The sequence below is a fragment of the Lipotes vexillifer genome, unplaced genomic scaffold, assembly GCF_000442215.2.
Source record: "Lipotes vexillifer unplaced genomic scaffold, Lipotes_vexillifer_v1.1 scaffold1691, whole genome shotgun sequence".
In the NCBI taxonomy this organism is placed as follows: Eukaryota; Metazoa; Chordata; class Mammalia; order Artiodactyla; family Lipotidae; genus Lipotes; species Lipotes vexillifer.
Window position 1 is genome coordinate 1,853,206 of NW_006789046.1, and position 20,191 is coordinate 1,873,396.

The following is a 20,191-nucleotide window of genomic DNA, read 5'->3' on the forward strand; positions in this document are numbered from 1 at the left end:
AATAAAATACCACGCAGCCATTGATATTCATGTATTCTGTTTATTATCACAACAAATAATTCACAGCAATGACCACATGAAATTGTGGGTCACAGAGCACCATGGATGAAATGATCCCATTTACATGACTGTAAACACACACCCACATGCTAACGTACACACGTGTACGTGTACTGGAGGGAGGAGGTGTGGAGCTATCACAAAAGTGGATGGGGGGGGATGGTTACCTGTAGTTTTTACAATAAGCATTTATGGTTTTTACAAAAACACCAAAGCTATACTTATTTTAATTTAGAAAACACAACGAAGTTATTTTTAATAGACACTTTAAGTCATTTGGCAAACCTTGGTTTTCCTCCCAACAACAGCTCAGCCGCCGCCATCAAGAAGGGAACCCACCTGAGAGATGCCCGCCTTCTCCATTTCCCCTGAAATCCAGGAAGGAGCTGGGGCGGGAGGTCTCCTCTCCTAGACCAGGTTGAAATCCCTGCCCTTTCCTTTCTCAAGTGGTCTGCCATTCTAGAAAGTGTTCTCCAAATCACTCTTTAAAAAAAGAGTTCGCATACCAGGAAGAGCTGGGAGGTACTTTTTCAATCATCTCAGAGGAAGGGATGAGTCCCACCTGTGGGCCCCCACGCAGTTGCCCTCCCCTTCCTCTGGGACACCTACTCAGGTTTCTCAGATCCATGCGCAAGGCGGCATCCGGCATCACAGTGACCAGAACCTTCTGTGAGACCCTCTGATGTCGGGCGCCCATCGGCAGCCCAATCAGGCCTTCAGCAGGGCGACCTTGTGTTCTGGAACAGAGTCTTCGCTGCCATTGTAGGGCTGGGTCCCTGGTTCTTGCTTCAGGTATTTCTCTGCAGAAAACACAAGGTTTCCAAACACTAAAAAAGCGAAGCGAGGATAGGTCAGTTCACAGAATGGGATTAAAGGCTGGCCTTTTGTGGGCCTCAAGCCTGGGGAGTTAAGGTCCCTGGACCAGTATCTCCAGCCCTGGGCCGGTTTCACGTAAGTCTCCACCAGCACCTCACCACTCTCCATGCCACGATAACCCTCCTCACTGCTGGGCGGGTTCCATGGTGCGGCTGGGCCCAATCTGCTTATCCAGTTCCTGTGGATCAGCATCTGGCTGCTTTAGCAGCAACATGGATGAATCACACAGACACCAAGTTGAGCCAAGGAAGCCGAACACAAGAGAGAATCCTCTTGATCCCACTACATGAAGTTCCGGAACAGGCTACACTGACCGATGGTGGAAGAAATCAGAGCAGTGCTTACCCCTAGTGGGGGCCACTGGAAGGGAGAAAGAGGGAACTTTCTGGAACGATGGAGAAAAGCTACATCCTGACTGGATGCCCATTGCATCCATGTGTCAGGACTCAAACTCACATTTAGGATCTGTGCATTTCACTGTATGTAAACTGTGCCTCAATTAAAAACGCACATACAGTCCCAAAACATAAAGCCCCAGAGCAGGAAGGCCCCCTGACAACCTGTCCACTGCCTCACCCTCGTCCCAGTGCTCCCCACTCTTGGACTCGAGCACTGACCCTCCCATCTCCCAGGGTTTCTGTCCTGCCGTCCTGACCCTGTGGGGTGTGGGCAGCCAGGCTGCCGCGGCTCTCACTCTGATGACTGGCCACACCCACCTGCTTCTTCCAGGGTGCAGAAGTACAGGACGCCCTTCAGGTCGGCTGACAGCAGGACACGGAGAACGGGGACCTGTGGGACAAATGGTGATTCCAGGTGGGAATGCTCCTGCCCTAGCAAGCCACGTCACGGGCTAACTCACATTTCTGTAAGAGGAACACTTCTTAAGTGAATACCTTCTGAAGGACACGGAGATGAGTGCTCTGCAAATACAACACATGATGTAACGGACACAAGCAGAGCTCTGCAGCCAGATGCCACAAGAATGGAGCCCAGCCGACTTCCTCACTGTGTGACATTGGGCAAGTCACTCAGCTTCTCTGGGCCTTGGCATCCTCACCTTGACATGGGGACGGTGACAACACAGACCTCACAGGCTACTTCAAGCAGATGCCGAAACCCACCTGCAGGCCAATGAGGGCGAGGGTGGCGCCCCGCTTGTGGAAGTCCTCCAGGAGCTCCCCGAGTCCCAACACCACCGTGTAGTCAATGTTGCAGATGTGGGTGCAGTCCAGGGCTGCAGAGCGTGGCGGGGATGCTGGGGGGACAGGGGAGTGGTCACACCAGGCAGAGGCTGCCAGAAAAGGCTCTGGCCAGGGGCCTGGGGCCAAACAAGGCCATCAAGAGCTCCTCCCCAGTGGGGACGGGAAGGGGAAAGGACGAGGACCCAAAACGTTAGCTGTTTGGAGACAGCAACAACCATTTCCTTCACAGGGCAGGCAAACAGACCCTTTTCTCCCCTAAATACCAACTCCTGGAAGGAGTGGGCCCTCAGGGACACATGTTGGGAAACTGCCACCCTTGCTGCACGCACACACGGTAGGGGGGTGGTGTCCACTGGACGCCACTCTTGAGACGCCCGAGACCCCCAGGACCCAAGGACGGGCAAGCTCCTTCCTGACAGCTGAGAGCAGGGTCTTGGGGTCCAGCAAGAACCCCTGCTGTGAGGGTGGCGGGGAGCTGGGGGTGACCGCAGCCCATCTGGCCACGTACTTTCCAGAGCCCGGCTCAGTAACGCCTCCCGGAGTGTTTCGATCGCAGGGAAGTGCAGGCCACTCGCCGGCTGCAGGACCAGCATCGGGCCCTCTGACACCTGGGGACAGTGGGGGGGGGAAGCCAGTGAGCCCTGGAGGCAAGTTCAACAGGGCAGCTCTTCCAGGCCTAGGGTGGACGGGAGGGTGCAGAGCTGGAGGGACCCCCACCTGCACCACAGCCCCACGCGCAGCAGGACAGCACTGTGGGGTTATGACCGGAAGGTCAAACCATCCGCTAGGTGAATGGTCACTTGGCAGTGCCTCAGGCCACAATCACACCAAGAGCTCAAAATGCAAGACAGTGGGGTTAAAGGGTCTGCCCATAGCATGCTTCACCCCACCGGGCCCCCTGAGGCCAGCAGGTCCCCTCAGGGAGACCAGATGGGCTACCTGTATCTTGGGTCTGGCCACGGAGTGCAGGAGAACCAGCACGGACACCAGGGTCCCTGCCAGGATGCCGTACTGGACCTCCCAGAAGCAGAGCAGGAACGTCACACAGAGGGGCAGCAAGTCCAGCCCTGGGAGAGGGGGTCCAGCTGAGGAATGGCCCCTCCTCAGCGAGCTCGGCTCCCAGCTACCCAACCCCCCTGACAAGAGATACCTCGTGCGTGGCTTTCCTCATAATGAGTGAAGGTGTCATGGACCCCAGACAGCTCCCGAGGGACCCCCATCCAGAGACTTGGGGACTGATGCTTCAGACAGGCCATGCCAGCTCAAGGACGTGTCAGAGGCAAGAAATCCCTCCCTACCTGGGCGAGGGGCCCTTAAGACCTGCCTGGTCGGCCTGGTCCCCTGCCCCTGGGAAGAGGTCCCAGTGGGCACTTCTCAGGGGACCAAGGAAAAAGGGATATGAGGACCAGGGAGGCACCGAGACTTCTCTTAGATGTAGAAGCCACATAAATCCCTTAACTGCTTTGAAAAACAAAAGAGAACAAAAACTTGTTACGGTAAAGGAATTGCAGGTTCCGGAGAACCTTGAGCTGCTGTGACCAGTGGAGAAAGGGAGGCTATGACATGGGCCCTGCTGGTCACCCCAAAGCCCCCATCTCTCCCCGAGCTGGGCCAGCCTGGGCAGCAGCCAATGGCAGACGGAGGATCATCAATAACCTTGGTGCCGATGGACAGGAGATACATACTCTTCACTCGCCAGAGCGTCCCCACGATCTTGGTGTCGAACAGGGGGACCACGGCCATGATAATGACAGCAGCCAGGGCAGACTTGGGGATGTAGTAGAAGAGTGAGGTCAGGTAGTCGAGTGACAGCAGCACCAGGGCTCCTGCGGGGGGCGTGGGGTGCTGTGACCTCGTGGCCCTGCCGCCCCGACTCCCACCCAGCAACGAGTCCCTGCTCTGGGGCACACAGCCAGGCGCCAGAGCCGACGGCACCCGCACCCTGGGCTCCCTCCACTCCTTTCCTCCCATCTCACTGCGGCGGACACGGGGAACACAGTGTCCGTGCAAGGGGTGCTCACCCGTCATCAGGCCCCCTGCTGGGGTGCACACCCCTGACTGGGCATTCACAGCCGTCCTGGAAGGCAACAGAGACCCATTAGTGGCTGTCGGGCTGGGAGAGCAGGGGAGGCGAGGAGCCACAATCCCTCCCACCTCCACTATCTTTCAGGAATTAACTCCAGCACCAAGATGCTGGGAGCATTTCCATGCACGGGGATCTTTTTAACGTTAAACTGCAGTGCCGTGTATCGGGGTAAAAAAAACCAGCTAAGATGGTGAGGGAAGCAGAGGGAGCCCCCTCTTGTCTCCCCATAGACACCGTCACAGCTGACCAAGGGAGAGAGGACCAGTGTGGAGAAAAGTGCAAACGGCCTCAGGACGTGGGCAAGGGCCCAGCAGGGGGAACCTGGTTCTTCAAGCTGGACAAGGACCCTCTGTCCTGGGCGGGGACCTCCCTGGAGACACAGGGAAGGGGGAACGTGGTCACTCACCGGCCAAAGCTGCCCGTGACCGGGTAGGAGGAGAAGAGGGAGCCCAGGATGTTGGTCAGGCCTGTGGAGAAACGGAAGGAAAAAGCTCATCCAGGACGAGAAGAAGCATAAAATAGAAGAAGGAGCCGAGGAGGAAGGAGATGAAAACCAGAAGGAAACAGGAAGACAGAAGGGGAGAGGAGCTACCCAGTAGGGCAGCCTATATCTGGTTCTCTCTCCCTCTAGGAAGGTCAAACCATGATCTTTGCCAAGTGCGCTGAGATTGATTCTAGCCATAAAGCAGTTCTGACCCCAGCCTTGCTTGTGTGAAATATGCCTTTTCCCATGTGTAACAGAATGAGGAATCCCTCCTGCCCAGAAAGGGGGACGGCTGAGTAAGGCAAGTGTGCAGAGACACGCCTGAAGTGCCCAGTACGCCTGCGGGCATCCCTGCTACTCTGAGTTCCTTCAAACCCACACTTTCACGAGATGACCAGCCAAGGTGAATGGGAGATGGTCATGGCCAGTAAGCTGCCTTCCCTGTGTGCCTCTGATTAACCTGTACTGGACACAGCCATGCCCGGAACCCGGCTGGGACCTCAGAATGGAGGTAACTAGCCCAAGTTCATCACCATCAGCTCGTCAGCACCCACCTCACCCAGGGGCCTTCGCAAAGACCACCATGGTCTCCTTGACTCCGCAAACCCACAACTGGTCACAGGTCCAAGGCCTGCTCTCGAGACAGCTCAGGTGTCACCTGGGATGCACCGCTCCACAGTCAGGAAGCCTGGGGCCCACCTGAGTCCTCACTCATCCGCCTGCCCCTCCTGGAGGGAGGCACAGGGCGAGGCACAGGCAGCCAAGATCCCACACAATCAGCAGGCTCACCTGAGATCCTACCTGGCCACATTCCTCAGCAACCTGACCCTCGCCCTGGAAGCCCCCACCCCCAGCCCAGGTGGAACATTCCAGGCGTTCCCAGGCACAGAACAGGCCACAGCCCTCAGGGTCTGGTACACAGCAGGTGCTCAGTGAGCCTCAGTCAGACACTAGATGTCGGCACCCTACTCCTAGGGATTAAACTGAACCACCTGAGATGGGAGAATGGGCCCCACTCGGGCCAGCTCTGCACCCTGCGTGTCAGCACCTCCACCACCCAGACCCCGAGAGCCACCCGCCACTGGAGTCTTACCGATGGCCAGCAGCTCCTGGTTGGCGTCAATACGGTAATTATTTTGAGAAGCTATAAAGAGAACAGACAATAAAAACACTGTCACTAGATACATATCATCAGGAAACTGTCTATGAAATGATAAAACAGGCTACCAATTTCTCCCTACAGCATTGTCTGTGTTTGTAAATAGAAGATATAAACACAGATAAAATGTATACATATATGCAAATGTACACACATCTTTGTGTGTTTACAAAAAAAAAGGAGACGTGGAGCGAAATGTTAGCAGTTAATTGAGGTAGTGAAGGACGTTACAAGTGATTCGTTTTCTGTTTTTTTTTTTTTTTGCGGGACGCGGGCCTCTCACTGTTGCGGCCTCTCCCGTTGCGGAGCAACAGGCTCCGGACGCACAGGCTCAGCGGCCATGGCTCACGGGCCCAGCCACTCCGCGGCATGTGGGATCTTCCCGGACCGGGGCACGAACCCGTGTCCCCTGCATCGGCAGGCGGACTCTCAACCACTGTGCCACGAGGGAAGCCCTGATTCGTTTTTTTAATCCACTTCTGAACTTTCAATATCTTGTGCAATAAACATGTATTGCTTTTATAATAAGGGAAAGATGTTTTAAACTAAAAAGCTCTCTGGTGGCAAGTCAAGATGACTAGAAAGTCTCAGATGAGGCCCAGAGACATGAGCGGGAAGATTTAGGGAGAAACTATGGAGCGGCATGAATCTTAAGATAGTGGTTGGTAAACTTTCTGTAAAGGGCCAGACTGGCAATATTTTAGGTTTGAGGGTCACAACCTCTGTCACAACTGCTCAGCTCCCCATTATAGCACAAAGCAGCCATACAACACGAAACAAGTGAACAAGAGATCATCTTCCAATAAAACCTTACTTGTGAACTGAAATACAAATTTCATATACTTTTCATGTGTCATCAAATCCAAATCTTCTTTAGATTTTTTTAAAACATTTAAAAATGCAAAAGCCATTCGCAGGTGATGGGCAGCAGGCTGTGGTTTACTAAGCCTTGATTTAAAAGCAGGACAAGCTTTACAAAGCACAGGAAGTCAGCTGACTTCAAAAGAAAATGGAGAGATTTCTAAGTAATAGACAAGATGAGTAAAATCTGTCACATGCAGATTCCGAGATATGCCCCTCCAAATTAAAAAAAAAAAAAAAGGATCAGAAAAATAAAAACTGAACAAGAAAGATGTGAGCTGAACAGGTCGCAAACTGAAATGCAGCGTGGTCTTGAGCAACTGCTGGCGTTTGGAAAGGAAAACCCTTTAGAATGAACACTGGTTTATAGTCTCCTTGGAATGTTCTAAGGATCCAGATGCTGGAACTTCAAAGAAGGAAACATAATCCTGGCACAACCTGGGCTGGGCAGTGAACACAATTTAGGTAGTCATAGTAACATACATGTCATATATCTGAATTTTAACCTTTAGAGTCAAATTAGATCCAAACAAAGGACTTAACCCTCTTACAGAACAGAAGAAACACATCATCCTCATGGACAACACAGAACAAAAAAGTCCAGGGACCTAAGACAAAAGCAGGGACACGTGAAAGGTTTGGCAGCCTCAGCTCAGGCGGAGGGAATCAGTATTGAGCAGCAAACACATAAGTAGATTAACACTTGCCAGCCTCTCCAGGGGTCAGGAGGGGACAGGCCAGGTGTGCTCAGACACCTGGAAAGGGTACCTTGTCAAATTTTTAGGAATTTTGCTAACAGGGTATCAAATACAGCTATTATTACCAATTAAATGAAAACTGTCAATTCTATAAAGTATGTTAAAAACAAAGATAATACTTAAAAAAATAATACTTTTAAAAAAGCATGTATTACTCAGATAAAAATTGAAAGTTCTAAAAATCAAAGCAGATAAAAAGCAGGCAGGAGAGCAGGCAAGCAAGGCAGGCTGGGCTCTGGCTGAGGTGCCAGGGAGGGCATGGGTGGTGAGCATCTTACCAAAGGATTTGGCCACTGCGATGCTCTCCAGGAGACCCATCAGGGGCACCACGGCCAGCCCGGCCCCCATGCCCTGAGAGAGGAGAGAGGGATGGTGAGTGACCCTCTGGGGAAGGACAGAAGAGGCCTGACCAGTCAGTGACCTGATAAGGTAGGTACTGGCTCGTCCATGTCTGACAGAAGCAAACATACTTCAGCTGCAGGGCTGTGAGCTCACACTGCAAGAAACATGACACACAGCAGAACACAACAGATTCCTGCTCTGCCAGCGTCCACAATGGCAGAACACCCCTGGGCTCAAGGTAGAAAAATAAATGTGGTGCCCTTTGAGGTTGTGCCTAATCTGGAACTCATTCCTACCTGTCGCTGCACCAGAGACGCCCCTTCCTGAGGACAGCAGTCCTAGCTGAGTTCAGAGCTGCCCGTCACTAAGCAGATGCATTAGGAGATAGAACCAGGCCCAGGGGCTGCCGCGGCCTCAGCCAAGCCAGCCTGGCTCCCTGTCTCTACCCACCTGTACCATCTCGGTGAAGGAGATCGTCCCGTTGGCAGTGGTCACTGAGAAGGGAGGGATGTGGGCATCAGGGAGCCCCTCGGGTGTCTTCCCAGTTAGAACAAAAGGCTGGTATCCAGTCACCTGGAAGGAGTATGCGACCAGGGCAGCAAAGGAGACCACCAGGGCGTTGCGAGCTAGGACAGGGGGAGAGACTGTCAGTGAAACCTGGATCATCTGGGTAACTGGGGCGAATACACCTCAGGAGGTGGAAGACCCCACCCCAGCCTGGGAAACAGCATGGATACAAGCAACCGTATGGCAGGCATGAACACATGCCATCATGAAAAACGCACAATGGGGAAACAGAGGAGTGGTGACACACAGGGCCAGCATGCATATCATCTACTGGTCACCAGTGACTGCACGGTCAAAGGCAGAGCTGGAAAGACTTTGAGATCAGATCTCCCAAGGTGATGCCACTTTGAAGATGGAGAAACAGAGCAGGTTTACTCTGCTGCCTAAAACAACTAAAAACTGGACAAAATATACGGAACAACAGCATCTGTGTATATATACCCAAATATCTCCCAAATTGACCTTCTAGAAATGAAAACCATAACGTCTGAGGCAAAATATACACTGAATGGATTAAAGACAGATTAGATATTACAGGAAAAAGACTAGTGAAACTGAAAATGTAGCAACAGAACCTCCTCAAAATGAAACATACTGAAGAAAAATTGAAAAATTGTACAAAGCATCAGTAGCTGTGGAACAATTTCAAGTAAGCTAATATGTATCAGAGCCCACAAAGAAAGACCTTGGAGTGGCATGGGGAGACAGCACAAGGATTTGAAGAAATAATGGCTGAGTATTTTTCCAAATTTGATAAAAACTGCAAACCTGCATAACCAAGAAGCTCAGTGAATTCCAAGGACAAGACACGTGGAAAAAAAAAAGAAACTACAACAAGGCACATCATAATCAAATTGCCTAAAGCCAATGATAAATAGAATTTTTTTTTTTGGCTGTGTTGGGTCTTCGTTTCTGTGTGAGGGCTTTCTCTAGCTGTGGCGAGCGGGGGCCACTCTTCATCGCAGGGCGCGGGCCTCTCACTGTCGCGGCCTCTCTTGTTGCGGAGCACAGGCTCCGGACGCACAGGCTCAGTAGCTGTGGCGCACGGGCTTAGTTGCTCCGCAGCATGTGCGATCTTCCCAGACCAGGGCTCGAACTCGTGTTCCCTGCATTGGCAGGCAGATTCTCAACCACTGTGCCACCAGGTAAGCCCAAGAGAATATCTTAAAAGCAGCCAGAGAAAAAGGTCATATCTAGAGGAATGAAATTAAGAATGACAGCAGACTTCTTGTAGGAAACAAAGCAGGCCAGAAGACAGGAGAACAGCATTTTTAAAGTGTGGAGGAGGAAAAAAACTGTCTAGAATTCTATATCCAGCAAAGCTACCCTCCAAAAGGAAAGTAAAACACTGACTATTTTGGACATACAAAAGCTGAAAGAATTCATCACCAACAGGCCTGCACTACAGGAAACAATATAGAAGGTTCTCCAGGCAGAAGGAAAATGATACAGATGGAGCAGTTATAGCCAATAAGCCAATAAAGGGAATAAAAAAAGAATCATAGAAAAATACTCAATCCAAAAGGCAGTAGAAAGAAAGGGAAAAGGGAACAAAGAAGAAATGAGACAATAGGAAACAAAGAGCAATATGGTAGATCTAAAGCTAGATACATCTATCATCACATGGAATGTAAACATTACCCCACCCCCCAATGAAAAGGAAGAGATCATCAGATTGTATTAAAAAACAAAACCCATCTATATGCTTCCTACAAAAAACACACTTTAAACATAAAGACACAAATAAGTTAAATAGGTTCAAAGTAAAAGGATGGGAAAACATGTGCTAATACTAACCAAAAGAAAGCTGGAGCAACTCTACATGAGAGTAGAGTTCAGAGCAAAGAATGTTACCAGGATAAAGGGGGTCATTTCCAGAGAAAATTATAATCCTACATGTGTATGTACGTACAACGTTTATTCTCTGACAGTAATGGGATTACGTTAGAAATCAGTAACAAAATACTTATTAAAAAATCCCCAAATCTTTGGAATCTAATTCCTAAAAGGCTCCTGGCTCAAAGGGTAATCCACAATTCAAAAGAGAAGTCAAAATGGAAATTAGAAAGTATTTAGAACTAAGTGAAAATGAAAACACAACCTATCAAAATTGTGGGATGCAGCTAAAGCAGTGCCGAGTAGGAAACTTACGACCCTAATCACTATATTGGAAAAGGAGGAAGGTCTCAAAGACCTCAGCTTCTGCCTTAAGAATTTGAAAAATTTGAAAAGAATTTGAAAAAGAAAATTTGAAAAGAATTTGAAAAAGAAACCTAAATTCAAAATCAGCCAATGCAAGGAAATAGTAAAGATCAGGTCAAAGTCTACTAACGAGAAAACAAAAGCAATAGAAAGATCAATGCAATCAAAAGCTGGTTCTGTGAGATAAATAAAATCGATATCAATTTTGACCAGGAAAAAGGGCAAGTGACCTGGGAGCAAGTCCTCACTCTGCCTGCTCCTAGCTATGTGACCTTGAGAAGTCTTATTTGGTTTGTCTGTTTTACCTTTCAGAGCCTCATTTTCCTCACTGGCAACCCAGGGAAAATAATATCCCATCCTCAAGGCTGCTATGAGAATCAAAAGAAGTGATGTTTGTAAAATGCTTTATAAGCCATCCATCACTGTATGTCAGATTACAGCTCATTCAATTTCTGCAAGTCTCTACTTTTTCATGTGCAAAAGGGGAGAAATTACAACTGTTCCACCTACCCCACAAGAGTGTTCTGGGGCTAAACAAATTCTCTACAAATTGCTAAACAAACACAAGGTATTACTATAGGTTAACCTGTCCTCACTCAGCTAAAATACAAGCTGAAACGATGACATTTTAATAAACATAGTTGGGAGCTCAGTAGCTAGTTTCCAAGGACACACCACATATCCTGGAGAGAAAGAAGACAGTAGTCTCTGAGAAGCCTACAGGGTTTTGGAGCAGCATTTCTCAGACCTCAGTGTGCCTACAAGTCACCTGACGAGCATGTTAACGTGCAGATTCTGCGTCAGAGGTCTGGGTGGGCCTGAGAACCTGCATTTCCAACAAGCTCCCAGGGGATGCCCGTGCTGCTGGTCAGAGGCCACACTTCGAGTGTTAAGTTTTAGGCAACAGAGCCTGTTTTCACTATTTTACAGATGACTATACTAAAGCTCATAAAATTTTGACAAGTGACTCATGCAAGTGCCAGGTAAGTGGCTAAACTAGGACTTGAAACCAGTAGTTTCACCATAAACCCAGTGCTCTTCCACCCTCCCAAGCGCTCAGCGTTTACCCATGGCCTCCGGGCTGCAGAACGGCGTCTGGTGAGTGACTCTTGGGACTGGGGACCAGCCGGAGAAGCTGGAAGTGACTCAAGGGCAGAAATCTAGTCAACCCCTCCCTCCCACAACTGGCTGGATTTCATGGCCGCGGAGTAGGGCCAAGTGGGATGATTTCCATTCCCCTCAGCTCTGGAAAGGCCCAGTAGATATCAGTGCTTCCTTGCTTTGCTGTACCTGCCATTCTCTCTCTGTGTCACCTACTGGCGGCTCAGTGGAGAGATGTCCATCCCCACCCCCACCCCGAGATGGCCCTTCAACCAGCCAATGGTTCCACTAACTCTCCTCATCTTGCCGCTTTTTACTTCAGCCTTTCTTTACAGATCCTCTGGTTAACTGCGACTCAACCTGCTGATTCCAGGCCCGAAGCAAAATGTTTACCCTTTGCAGCTGCACAATTAAAGCAGGACCAGTCTGTCTCAGTGGAACTTGTTTTCTCCCCCAGAGACCTGCCAGAGTTTCTCAACCTTAGCACTGCTGACACCTTGGGCCAGATCAGTTTTTTGCCGTGGGAGACTGTACATTGCAGGATGTTTAGTAAAATCCCTGGCCTCCACCCATCAGAAGCCAGAAACAGTCTTGCCCAGTAGTGTCAACCAAAAATGTCTCTGAACATTGCCAAATGTTCCCCGGGGGCGGGGGGGAGCAAAATCATCCCTAGCTGAGAACTTCTGCTGTTAAACAAAGTTCTCAGCCCTGGATGCATATCAGAACCACTTAGCAAGGGACGTGAAGATCTCTAGGGGTGGAATTTGGGTTCCTGGGGTGACTACAACGTGAGGCCAGGTTGTGCAGGACAAATCTGGAAATGGCCCCTCAGCCAGAAGGCCCCCTCACCTGTGGTGGCAGTCCAAACCAACCCATGGCTGAGCCGCACGCCAGTGGGCATCTCGGGATGGACGGGAGGCACGTGGTCCCGCATCAGCTTTAGCACGAGAAGCAGCACCATGCAGACCAGTCCCAGCACTGCATCGCCCACCCTGCAGACAGACACCAGTCACCGCCCAAACCTGCTAATAGCACAGGCCTTCTGGCCTTTGGTTGCTGCTTCTGCTGGAAAACTTTGTCTCTCAAATGCACTTTTTGTTTTTTCCTAAGTAACCTGTGTCCCTGTTCCATTTCAAAACTTTATTCGAAACTTAGTAGGTACACAGGCCCTGGGAGCTGAAGCCCAGATCACAGTGGTAGCCACAGGCGCGCTACCAACTCACGTTTTTAGTCACATAGCTCTCTGGGCTACACGTGTCTCGTCAGCTCCAGGAGATTCACTCCTGACTGCCTATGATGCTCTCTGACCGGTCCATCTCCATCTCCACTGCCCCCCATGTGGCTGACCCCAACCAGGTGCATCTTATGGACCAGGAAACCTCAGCAGCAGATCAGAAGGGGAGGAGAGGATGGTCACAGGGTCTCCTCCACTCCCTCCAGGCAGCTCCCCGTACAGCTCCCCCCAGGTCACTTCTTCCTCTTGCCCCTCCAGCCAGAGAGGTGTTCTGGCCTCCAGCTGGGCTCATCGAGCTGCATCTCCTATTTGTCCCTTTAACCTGCTTGCTCTGAGAGAAACCCCTCCATCTGAGTGATGTGCTTGCTGTAGGAACTCTCTCCACCTGCCACCCGTCCCCTGGCACCTGCATGTCTGTTGGCCTCTGCCTTCCCTTGCCCTGTGGTTCTCTTGCTCGCTGAACTATGAACTCTTTGAACGAGAGACCACCTGCTCTTCCTTCACATGGTCTCTTCTCACTTTGACCACAGGAGAAAGCCCTGCATGGGGTCACGCTGACTGGCGCACTGGACTGACCAGAGCAGAGCTTCTCAAGCTTCAATGTGCCACGTGGGCCTCTGGTTAAGCCAACTGATTTAGCAGGTCTGGACCGGCCAGACTGTGCTTCTAACCAGCTCCCAGGTGATGCCGATGGTGCTGCTTGCGGGACCCCTGTTTGAGCAGCAAGATCCCAGAGGATTGGAATAAATGCCACCTGGGAGTGGAAATGGGGAGGGAACTGGGAGAGGGATCTAGAAGGAAGAGCTTATTTATGGGGGCGGGGGGAGAAACACAGCCAGCCAGTACCTGGTCTCTCCGATGTTGTGGAAAGTGTAATACACTTGCAGCAAAAACTGCCTGGAGATGTGCTGCAGTCCCAGCAGGTTCTGTCAAACAAGAGCTTCTGATTAGACAGCCTTCTGCCATATAAAGGCCTGAAACCCATCCCTTGCAGTATCTCAATACTGTTCCAAACCTGGAACCCCCTACCCCTCCAAGGGCCCTTCCTGGGGGAAAACATCTCCTGGCTCTCCCGGGCCTATCTGTCCATTCCCAAAGTCCCCAAAGGGAGGAGATCAAAGTTATCCCTCTCGGGGGGAAGTGGGGGCGTTGACGGTATTTCACAAAGTTCCAGTTGTCGCAAGTCGTTGCAAATTACTTCCCTATCTGAGGAAAATCAGTCTGAGCGACCTCAAACCAAGGAGACTGGTTCAACTTCTCCCTGGTCCGGGGCCCGGCCCACGCCTTCAGGCCCGGCTGCCATCTGTTCGCGGCCCCGTCCATTACTCAGCGGCCCGCCCTGCACAGCTCAGACCCCACCGCCATTGGCCCGAGGCCGCGCCCGTCACGCGGAGGCCCGCCCATCGGGGACCGCCCCCTGTCAGAAGGTAAAGTCTCGCCATGAGACGGGCAGACCTGCACGGGCGGGGGTCGAGGGGGCGCCGAGGTCCTCCAGGGAGGAGCGCTGAGGGGACCCCGCCAGGTCGGCGGTCCTCAGGTGGGAGTAGGGGCGCCACTCTGTACTTTAGTTCTTTATCTGGTTGGGATCAGAAGGGGAGGTCGAGGCCCAGACTCCCAAGGCAATCAGGCTCCAAGGACCCCAAAACCCACTGTGTACACAGCCCCCGAAGGGGAAGGGCAGACATGGACAGCGGCTTCTGTCCTGGGCAGGGACTCCTGCGTGGGCAGGTCAAGAGGACCTCCACCCCAGCCTAGAGGCTCTCAGATGACTGTCATGACCTAGTCAAGGTTTTGAAGACAGGGACCTAGGGGTGCCAAATACGAACGCATAAAGAAGCTACCCTCTCACTGTGTTATGAAAAAAGAACATTCTTGACACTAAAAATGAAAGATAATGTTTCCAGAATAAAGGACAGAGCATCCCACGAAACAGCACTTGCCAAGCTTACCCTGACATATGTGTGTACATAATCTATAGTTCGAATTTACCCACATTGTTCTAGGCTGTTTCCTCCTCTGTAAGTGAAGATAGTAATAAGCCTACCTCCCAGAGGACTTCTGAGAACTAAACATAGGGAGAGCTTAACCCAGCACCCAGTGACGTGTCAACTACTTTATTCTCTCTCACATGTACCCCCTCGGGCTTCACGTTCTTACTTTCTCATTCGGCCTCCATCCGCGAAGACTGTCACGGACCAGACTGAAGCAGAGCCTGACTGTGGGAACCACACCATGGAGAGGCGTGTGTATCTGTGTGTGTGTGTGTGTGTGTGTGTGTCCCTCAATCTGTACGATTCAGCTCAGTTTCATTCTGCACACCCAAGCACAGCTCCAGGCAGCCACGTTGGAAGTGAAACAGTGCCTGCCTTCCAGGTACGCAGAACCCAATGGAAGGAGAGTAAATGATATCCTCAGATAACCAACAATAACTGATTCCAATACTTCTCATATGTGTTTAAACAGAAACATAAAAAAGCACGATATTTGAAAAACATTAAACAAAAAATTGGAAAATAAAGACATAACAGTGAAATCATCTAGCTAAATTAGCTTGGGGAGCAATTTGCTTGTCGGAATTTTGGCAGTACACTCGTGACTTGTTAAGGGCCCAATGGTTCAATATGCAGTAGGGGCAGGACTCTGTGAGGTGAACCAAGCACTCAGGCATGAAAACTCCACCAAGAGCGGGGGCTGTCATTACTGGTCCCCCAAATTACCTGTTGTAGAACTTGGCCATCACTCAATATCTCCCCCAAAAGATGATTTTATTTTACTTATTTATTTATTTATTTTTTGTGGTACGTGGGCCTCTCACTGTTGTGGCCTCTCCCGTTGCGGAGCACAGGCTCCGGACGTGCAGGCTCAGCAGCCATGGCTCACGGGCCCAGCCGCTCTGCGGCATGTGGGATCTTCCTGGACCGGGGCACGAACCCGTGTCCCCTGCATTGGCAGGCGGACTCTCAACCACTGCGTCACCAGGGAAGCCCAAGGATGATTTTATTAATGGAGACTCATGCCAGCATGACAGGCTCTGAGCCCCAAAATAGCAAGAGTTTGACCCAGACATATCAGGACCTGGCCTTGGTCCTGCTAGCCAGCAGATGCCCCAGGACCAACTAGGGTGCCTACCTTAATCTGCCCGAAGCCGATGATGATGGCGGCAGCCGAGGTGAAACCTTTAATGACGGGACAGGAGATGAAGTCCAGCAGGAACCCTGGACAGCCAAGAGGGAACACCAAGCTGGTCCCAGCCCCACTGGGTCAGTGTGGGCTGGGAGAGGTGGTATGGGTGGGATTGGGTCTAAAGACTAGTGGCATACCCTGTTTGGGCTGGTTTGGAGAGCAGGAAAGAGACTAGGGACTGAGGCCCTGGGCACTTCTCCAAGTGTCCTGGCCGCTGAGCACAGTAGAGTGCTGAGAACCACCCTTCTCGACACACACACACAGACACACAGACACACACACACACACACGGATAGCCCTTGGAATGCAAAGAAGGAAATGCTGAAGGCAGGGCATCCCCACAAGGAGGTGCCTTGGTACCCCAGGAAGAGCAGAGCTGCAACCCCCCGTCCCCAAGACAGGAAGGTCTGAGTGTCTTACCCAAGCGCAGGAACCCCATGCCTAATTGGATGCAGCCCGACAGAAAGGCCAGCAGCACAGCATAAGCAGGCTCACGGAAGGTGTAGAAGGAGACCAGGAGGGACATGATGGCCGTGGGGCCCAGAGTCACATCTCGGGAGGTACCCAGAAAAAAATATACGAAGCACCCCATGAAGGCAGAGTAGAGGCCGTACTGTTGGGCAGAGAGAGCAATGAATATCCAGGAGGCACACGGCACCCGCACAGGGTCCCTGGTGTAGCTGGTTAAACACAGGGATCTGTGTGGTCCATTGTGTATTCTGGGCACAGCAGCACATACAGGCAGGGTGAACTGATCACCCTGTTACCCAAGGCTGTGGACCTACAGTGACTACGAGGCCTCTTTCCTACCCTCACCCAACTGGGGCCTCGTGTCCTTATGTCTGAGCCTGTGATTCTGAGAAAGCATTCTTAAAGCCAGAGTGGGTCATCCCACTGGCCCCATCAGGCAATCCAGAACTAGCTTGGTGCCTGTGTGTGACAAGCATGACAAGTGTTACAGGAGCACGCGTCTGCCCAAAGGCAGTCACATGCTCTAGGTTGTAAACTAAGGCTTCTTGGGCCCCATGGGACTGGAGCCCAGGGTGCCCCCTTGTCTGGAGGGAATACTATGCATGCATTTCTACTCTGCTCCTGGGTGAGCACTAAGGCCTGGAGTGGGGTCAGGCTAAGGGGAAGGGATGTGGTGGGCAGCAAGGACACACATCTCACCTGGGGAGGGAGTCCAGCCACCTCGGCATAGGCCAGCGCCTGGGGAATGACCGTGAGCCCGACTGAGATTCCAGCGATGAAGTCCATCTTCAGCGCGTGCCAGGTGTAGTCAGGCAGCCAGGCCAGGAAAGGCAGCCTCTTCTGCATGGTTGCAGTGGACCAGCAGCAGGACATCGGGGCAAAGCCCTTGGGCGGCTTCATAGTAGATGACATGTCTAGGAAAAGTGGGGGTGGGCGCGGGGGGACACAGACCAGCAGTCAGGCCCTGGGCTTCAGAAAACCCAGCAATAGGGTGAGAGTGAGGGTGAGATCCAGAAACATCAGGAGATGCGCAATCGGTCTCCTCTCACACAGGGGGGTGGAGCTAGATGCGTTAAGTCTCCCCTCACCTTGCTGATCTGAATCAGGAAGCCAACAGCCTGTGCAGAGAAGGCGTCAACCAAAGGTGGAGTGCCCCCCGCCACCGACTGCTCTCCCTTAACCCCACCTGCCCAGACCCTAGGTGCCTTCTCTTCCTCCATCGACTCTGGCCAGAAAAAATAAATGATTTCTCACTGAGAAGTTCAAACACTAATCACTAATTAGACTCAAGGTTTCTCCTCCCAGGAGAATTTGTTTCCTTTTTTATTCCCCTCCCCCAGGAAATTTAACGGGGAGCAGTGCAGAGAAAAGCAGGCCCACGGAGATACCCACATGCAGCTGGCGAGGAGTGGGTGGGGTGACTGGAGGCCCTGAGGTTTTCCAAGTGCGCAGCATAGCAGGCTCCACCCACTACGGCAGACTGCGGCGCTGCGGTGGTGGGAGGGCTCCCATCCTGAAGCTGCGCATCACCCCAACCCCCACCTGTGGCGTCTACATCCTTAGAGGAGCCTTAGGTATTCTAGTTTGTTCTGAAAGAACGTCAGAGGCTCCCCCCGGTAATTCACGGAGCGCATCCTCTAGGGTCCTGGTGCTCCTGGCGCGCAGAGCCCGTCCCAAACCACCCCTAGCCCCGGTGGGGCCGCTCTGGACAGAACCGGCCCCCCACCCCCGAAGCCGCTTGCCCCAGACACTGGGGTCTAAGGGGGGGAACCCCACACCGTCTGCCGGTCCGTGGCCTGCCGGCCCCAGCAAGGCGGAGGATGGCGGGGACCTGGGTGGGGATGAGGTGGGTGGGGAGCGGGGTCCCCGCGGGACGCGCCCGTACCCTCGGACCACTTGCCGCCCCCCCACGTCGGCCGCCCACCAGCGACCCCGGCCAGTGCCCTGGCAACTCGAGCGCCCGGCCCCGGGCCTAGCCGCCGTCAGCCACGCACTCACCGGACGCCACAGCTCGGGGTCTCCCGTCGTCTCCGCAGCGGGTCTGCAGAAACCGCAGAGGTTGCGGGAGCGGGAGCCGGAGCCGGGGCGGGTCCTGGGCGGGTCCTGATGTACACGTGACCGAGAGTGGGGGCGGGAGGGCTGGTGCTCACGTGACCGCGGGGCGGCGCCCGGCTGGAACCGCCGTTATGCGCTGCTCCAGGCCGGCCTGCTGGGTGTTGCTCCTCGTAGTGGGTCTCTGTTGTGTGCACCGGGCGCGCCCCCGAAACGTGCTGCTGATCCTCGGTAAGTTCCGACCCACCGGCACCCCGGGCACCGCCCTCCACGGCCGCCGGTTGTTGACCCCAGAAGAGGCCAGCGCTAGCCCTCTGTGCCCTGCAGACCCCATTGCCGTTCATTCCCCGACTTCTCTTTTTGCTGGCTCCAGACTCTTCGTGGTCGGCTCCTTGGAGAGGCAAGCAGAGGCGGCCCTGCCCACTGCAGGGTCTGGAGGGGTCGGCCCCAGCATCCACACCCCATTCCTGCCCCCGGTTCTGACCCTGTAGCCCGAACCGTGACCAGAGCAGCCAGGGCTGAGCCTGCGGTCCCCACCCACCTCAGGGCGCTGGGCGGCTTTCCACAGATCGCAGAGGGGATGCCAGAAGAGGGGCTGGTGCCCAAGTCCTCAGAGACCAGCAGGGTGCCCTGGATCTCTCATCTTCTCCCCAGCAGTGATAACCCCGTTTCCCTTCCCTTTTCAGACCCCAGAGCACTGTGGCTCAACTCTCTTTCTCCTGGCTGAAGGGAGCAGCCCCCACTCACCCACCCGCCTTCTCCCCCGGCCCTCCCCCCCTCCGTGAAACCCCAAGTTCCTCTAGTGCCCTGTTGTTCACGAGACTTCCTGCTTGGGTAACCAGAGCCCAGCTATCACAAGGCAACCTGATTCTTTCCTCTTTTGAGGTCTGGCTGTCTGCCAGGGCCACTGTTTCTGATTAACTTTGTGGTCTGGGGCAGGTCCTTCAGCTAATTGTAACTTAAACAGCACCCTACAGAGCGGCTCCCTTCAACTCCCCCTATCTCAGGGGCATTGGCAGAGAACCAGCACGTGGATCCACATCCTCAGGCATGTCTGCAGAGCCCAGGACTGCCGAATCATGCCTGCTTGGATCTCATGCTCCCCTGAGTTTTATGCCTGCCTACTAACATGTTCACCCAGTTTTCATACATGCCTGGTGGCATTCCCACTCAAGTAACAAGGCTGCTGAATATCATGCCCACTTGGGTCATTCCCACTTGGGAATCACACCTGCCTGATATCAAGTCTACAGAGGTATCATACCCGCCTGGGCATCACTGCCAGGGCCACTGCAGCATGACCCAGGTCTCTCTCACTCCCACATGCTGCTCTTTCTGAGCCCAGCCCATCAGGTCCTCTATGTCTCCCTCCTTCCTCAGCGGATGACGGAGGCTTTGAGAGTGGTGCCTACAACAACAGTGCCATCACCACCCCTCACCTGGATGCCTTGGCCCGCCGGAGCCTTGTCTTCCGCAATGCCTTCACCTCCGTGAGTAGCTGCTCTCCCAGCCGGGCCAGCCTCCTCACTGGCCTGCCCCAGGTGAGGGCAGCA

General features: G+C 52.8%; 2 protein-coding genes across 2 annotated transcripts in view; one reads left to right on the forward strand and one right to left on the reverse strand.

Moving 5' to 3' along the window:
• Positions 1 to 27: 27 nt before the first annotated feature.
• Positions 28 to 18,639, reverse strand: SLC26A11 (solute carrier family 26 member 11). The gene is made up of 17 exons (XM_007462342.1): positions 18,585 to 18,639; positions 17,286 to 17,500; positions 16,536 to 16,728; positions 16,062 to 16,147; positions 13,779 to 13,858; positions 12,548 to 12,690; positions 8,279 to 8,454; positions 7,765 to 7,837; positions 5,802 to 5,852; positions 4,631 to 4,691; positions 4,160 to 4,215; positions 3,824 to 3,964; positions 3,078 to 3,205; positions 2,647 to 2,746; positions 2,058 to 2,191; positions 1,653 to 1,725; positions 28 to 860 (listed from the first exon to the last, which is right to left on the reverse strand). The coding sequence occupies exons 2-17, from the start codon at positions 17,496 to 17,498 to the stop codon at positions 769 to 771; spliced, it is 1,800 nt and encodes a 599-aa protein (XP_007462404.1). The 5' UTR covers positions 17,499 to 17,500; positions 18,585 to 18,639; the 3' UTR covers positions 28 to 768.
• A 103-nt stretch (positions 18,640 to 18,742) lies between these two features.
• Positions 18,743 to 20,191, forward strand: part of SGSH (N-sulfoglucosamine sulfohydrolase) — a 9,228-nt gene continuing 7,779 nt past the window's right edge. Inside the window, exons 1-2 of the mRNA XM_007462343.1 lie at positions 18,743 to 18,869; positions 20,019 to 20,179. Of these exons, the coding sequence (XP_007462405.1) occupies positions 18,773 to 18,869; positions 20,019 to 20,179 (258 nt within the window). The 5' untranslated portion in view covers positions 18,743 to 18,772. The remainder of the gene's footprint in view (positions 18,870 to 20,018; positions 20,180 to 20,191) is intronic.

What these genes read in the sequence shown, in the direction of transcription:
- SLC26A11 (XM_007462342.1), bottom strand. Translation starts at nt 17,498, where the DNA reads ATGTCATCTACTATGAAGCCGCCCAAGGGCTTTGCCCCGATGTCCTGC. An exon ending in TGGCTGGACTCCCTCCCCAG is followed by an intron (nt 16,729 to 17,285) that starts GTGAGATGTGTG and finishes TCTGCCCAACAG; the next exon opens with TACGGCCTCTACTCTGCCTT. An exon ending in TGGCCAGACCCAAGATACAG is followed by an intron (nt 2,747 to 3,077) that starts GTAGCCCATCTG and finishes CACTGTCCCCAG; the next exon opens with GTGTCAGAGGGCCCGATGCT.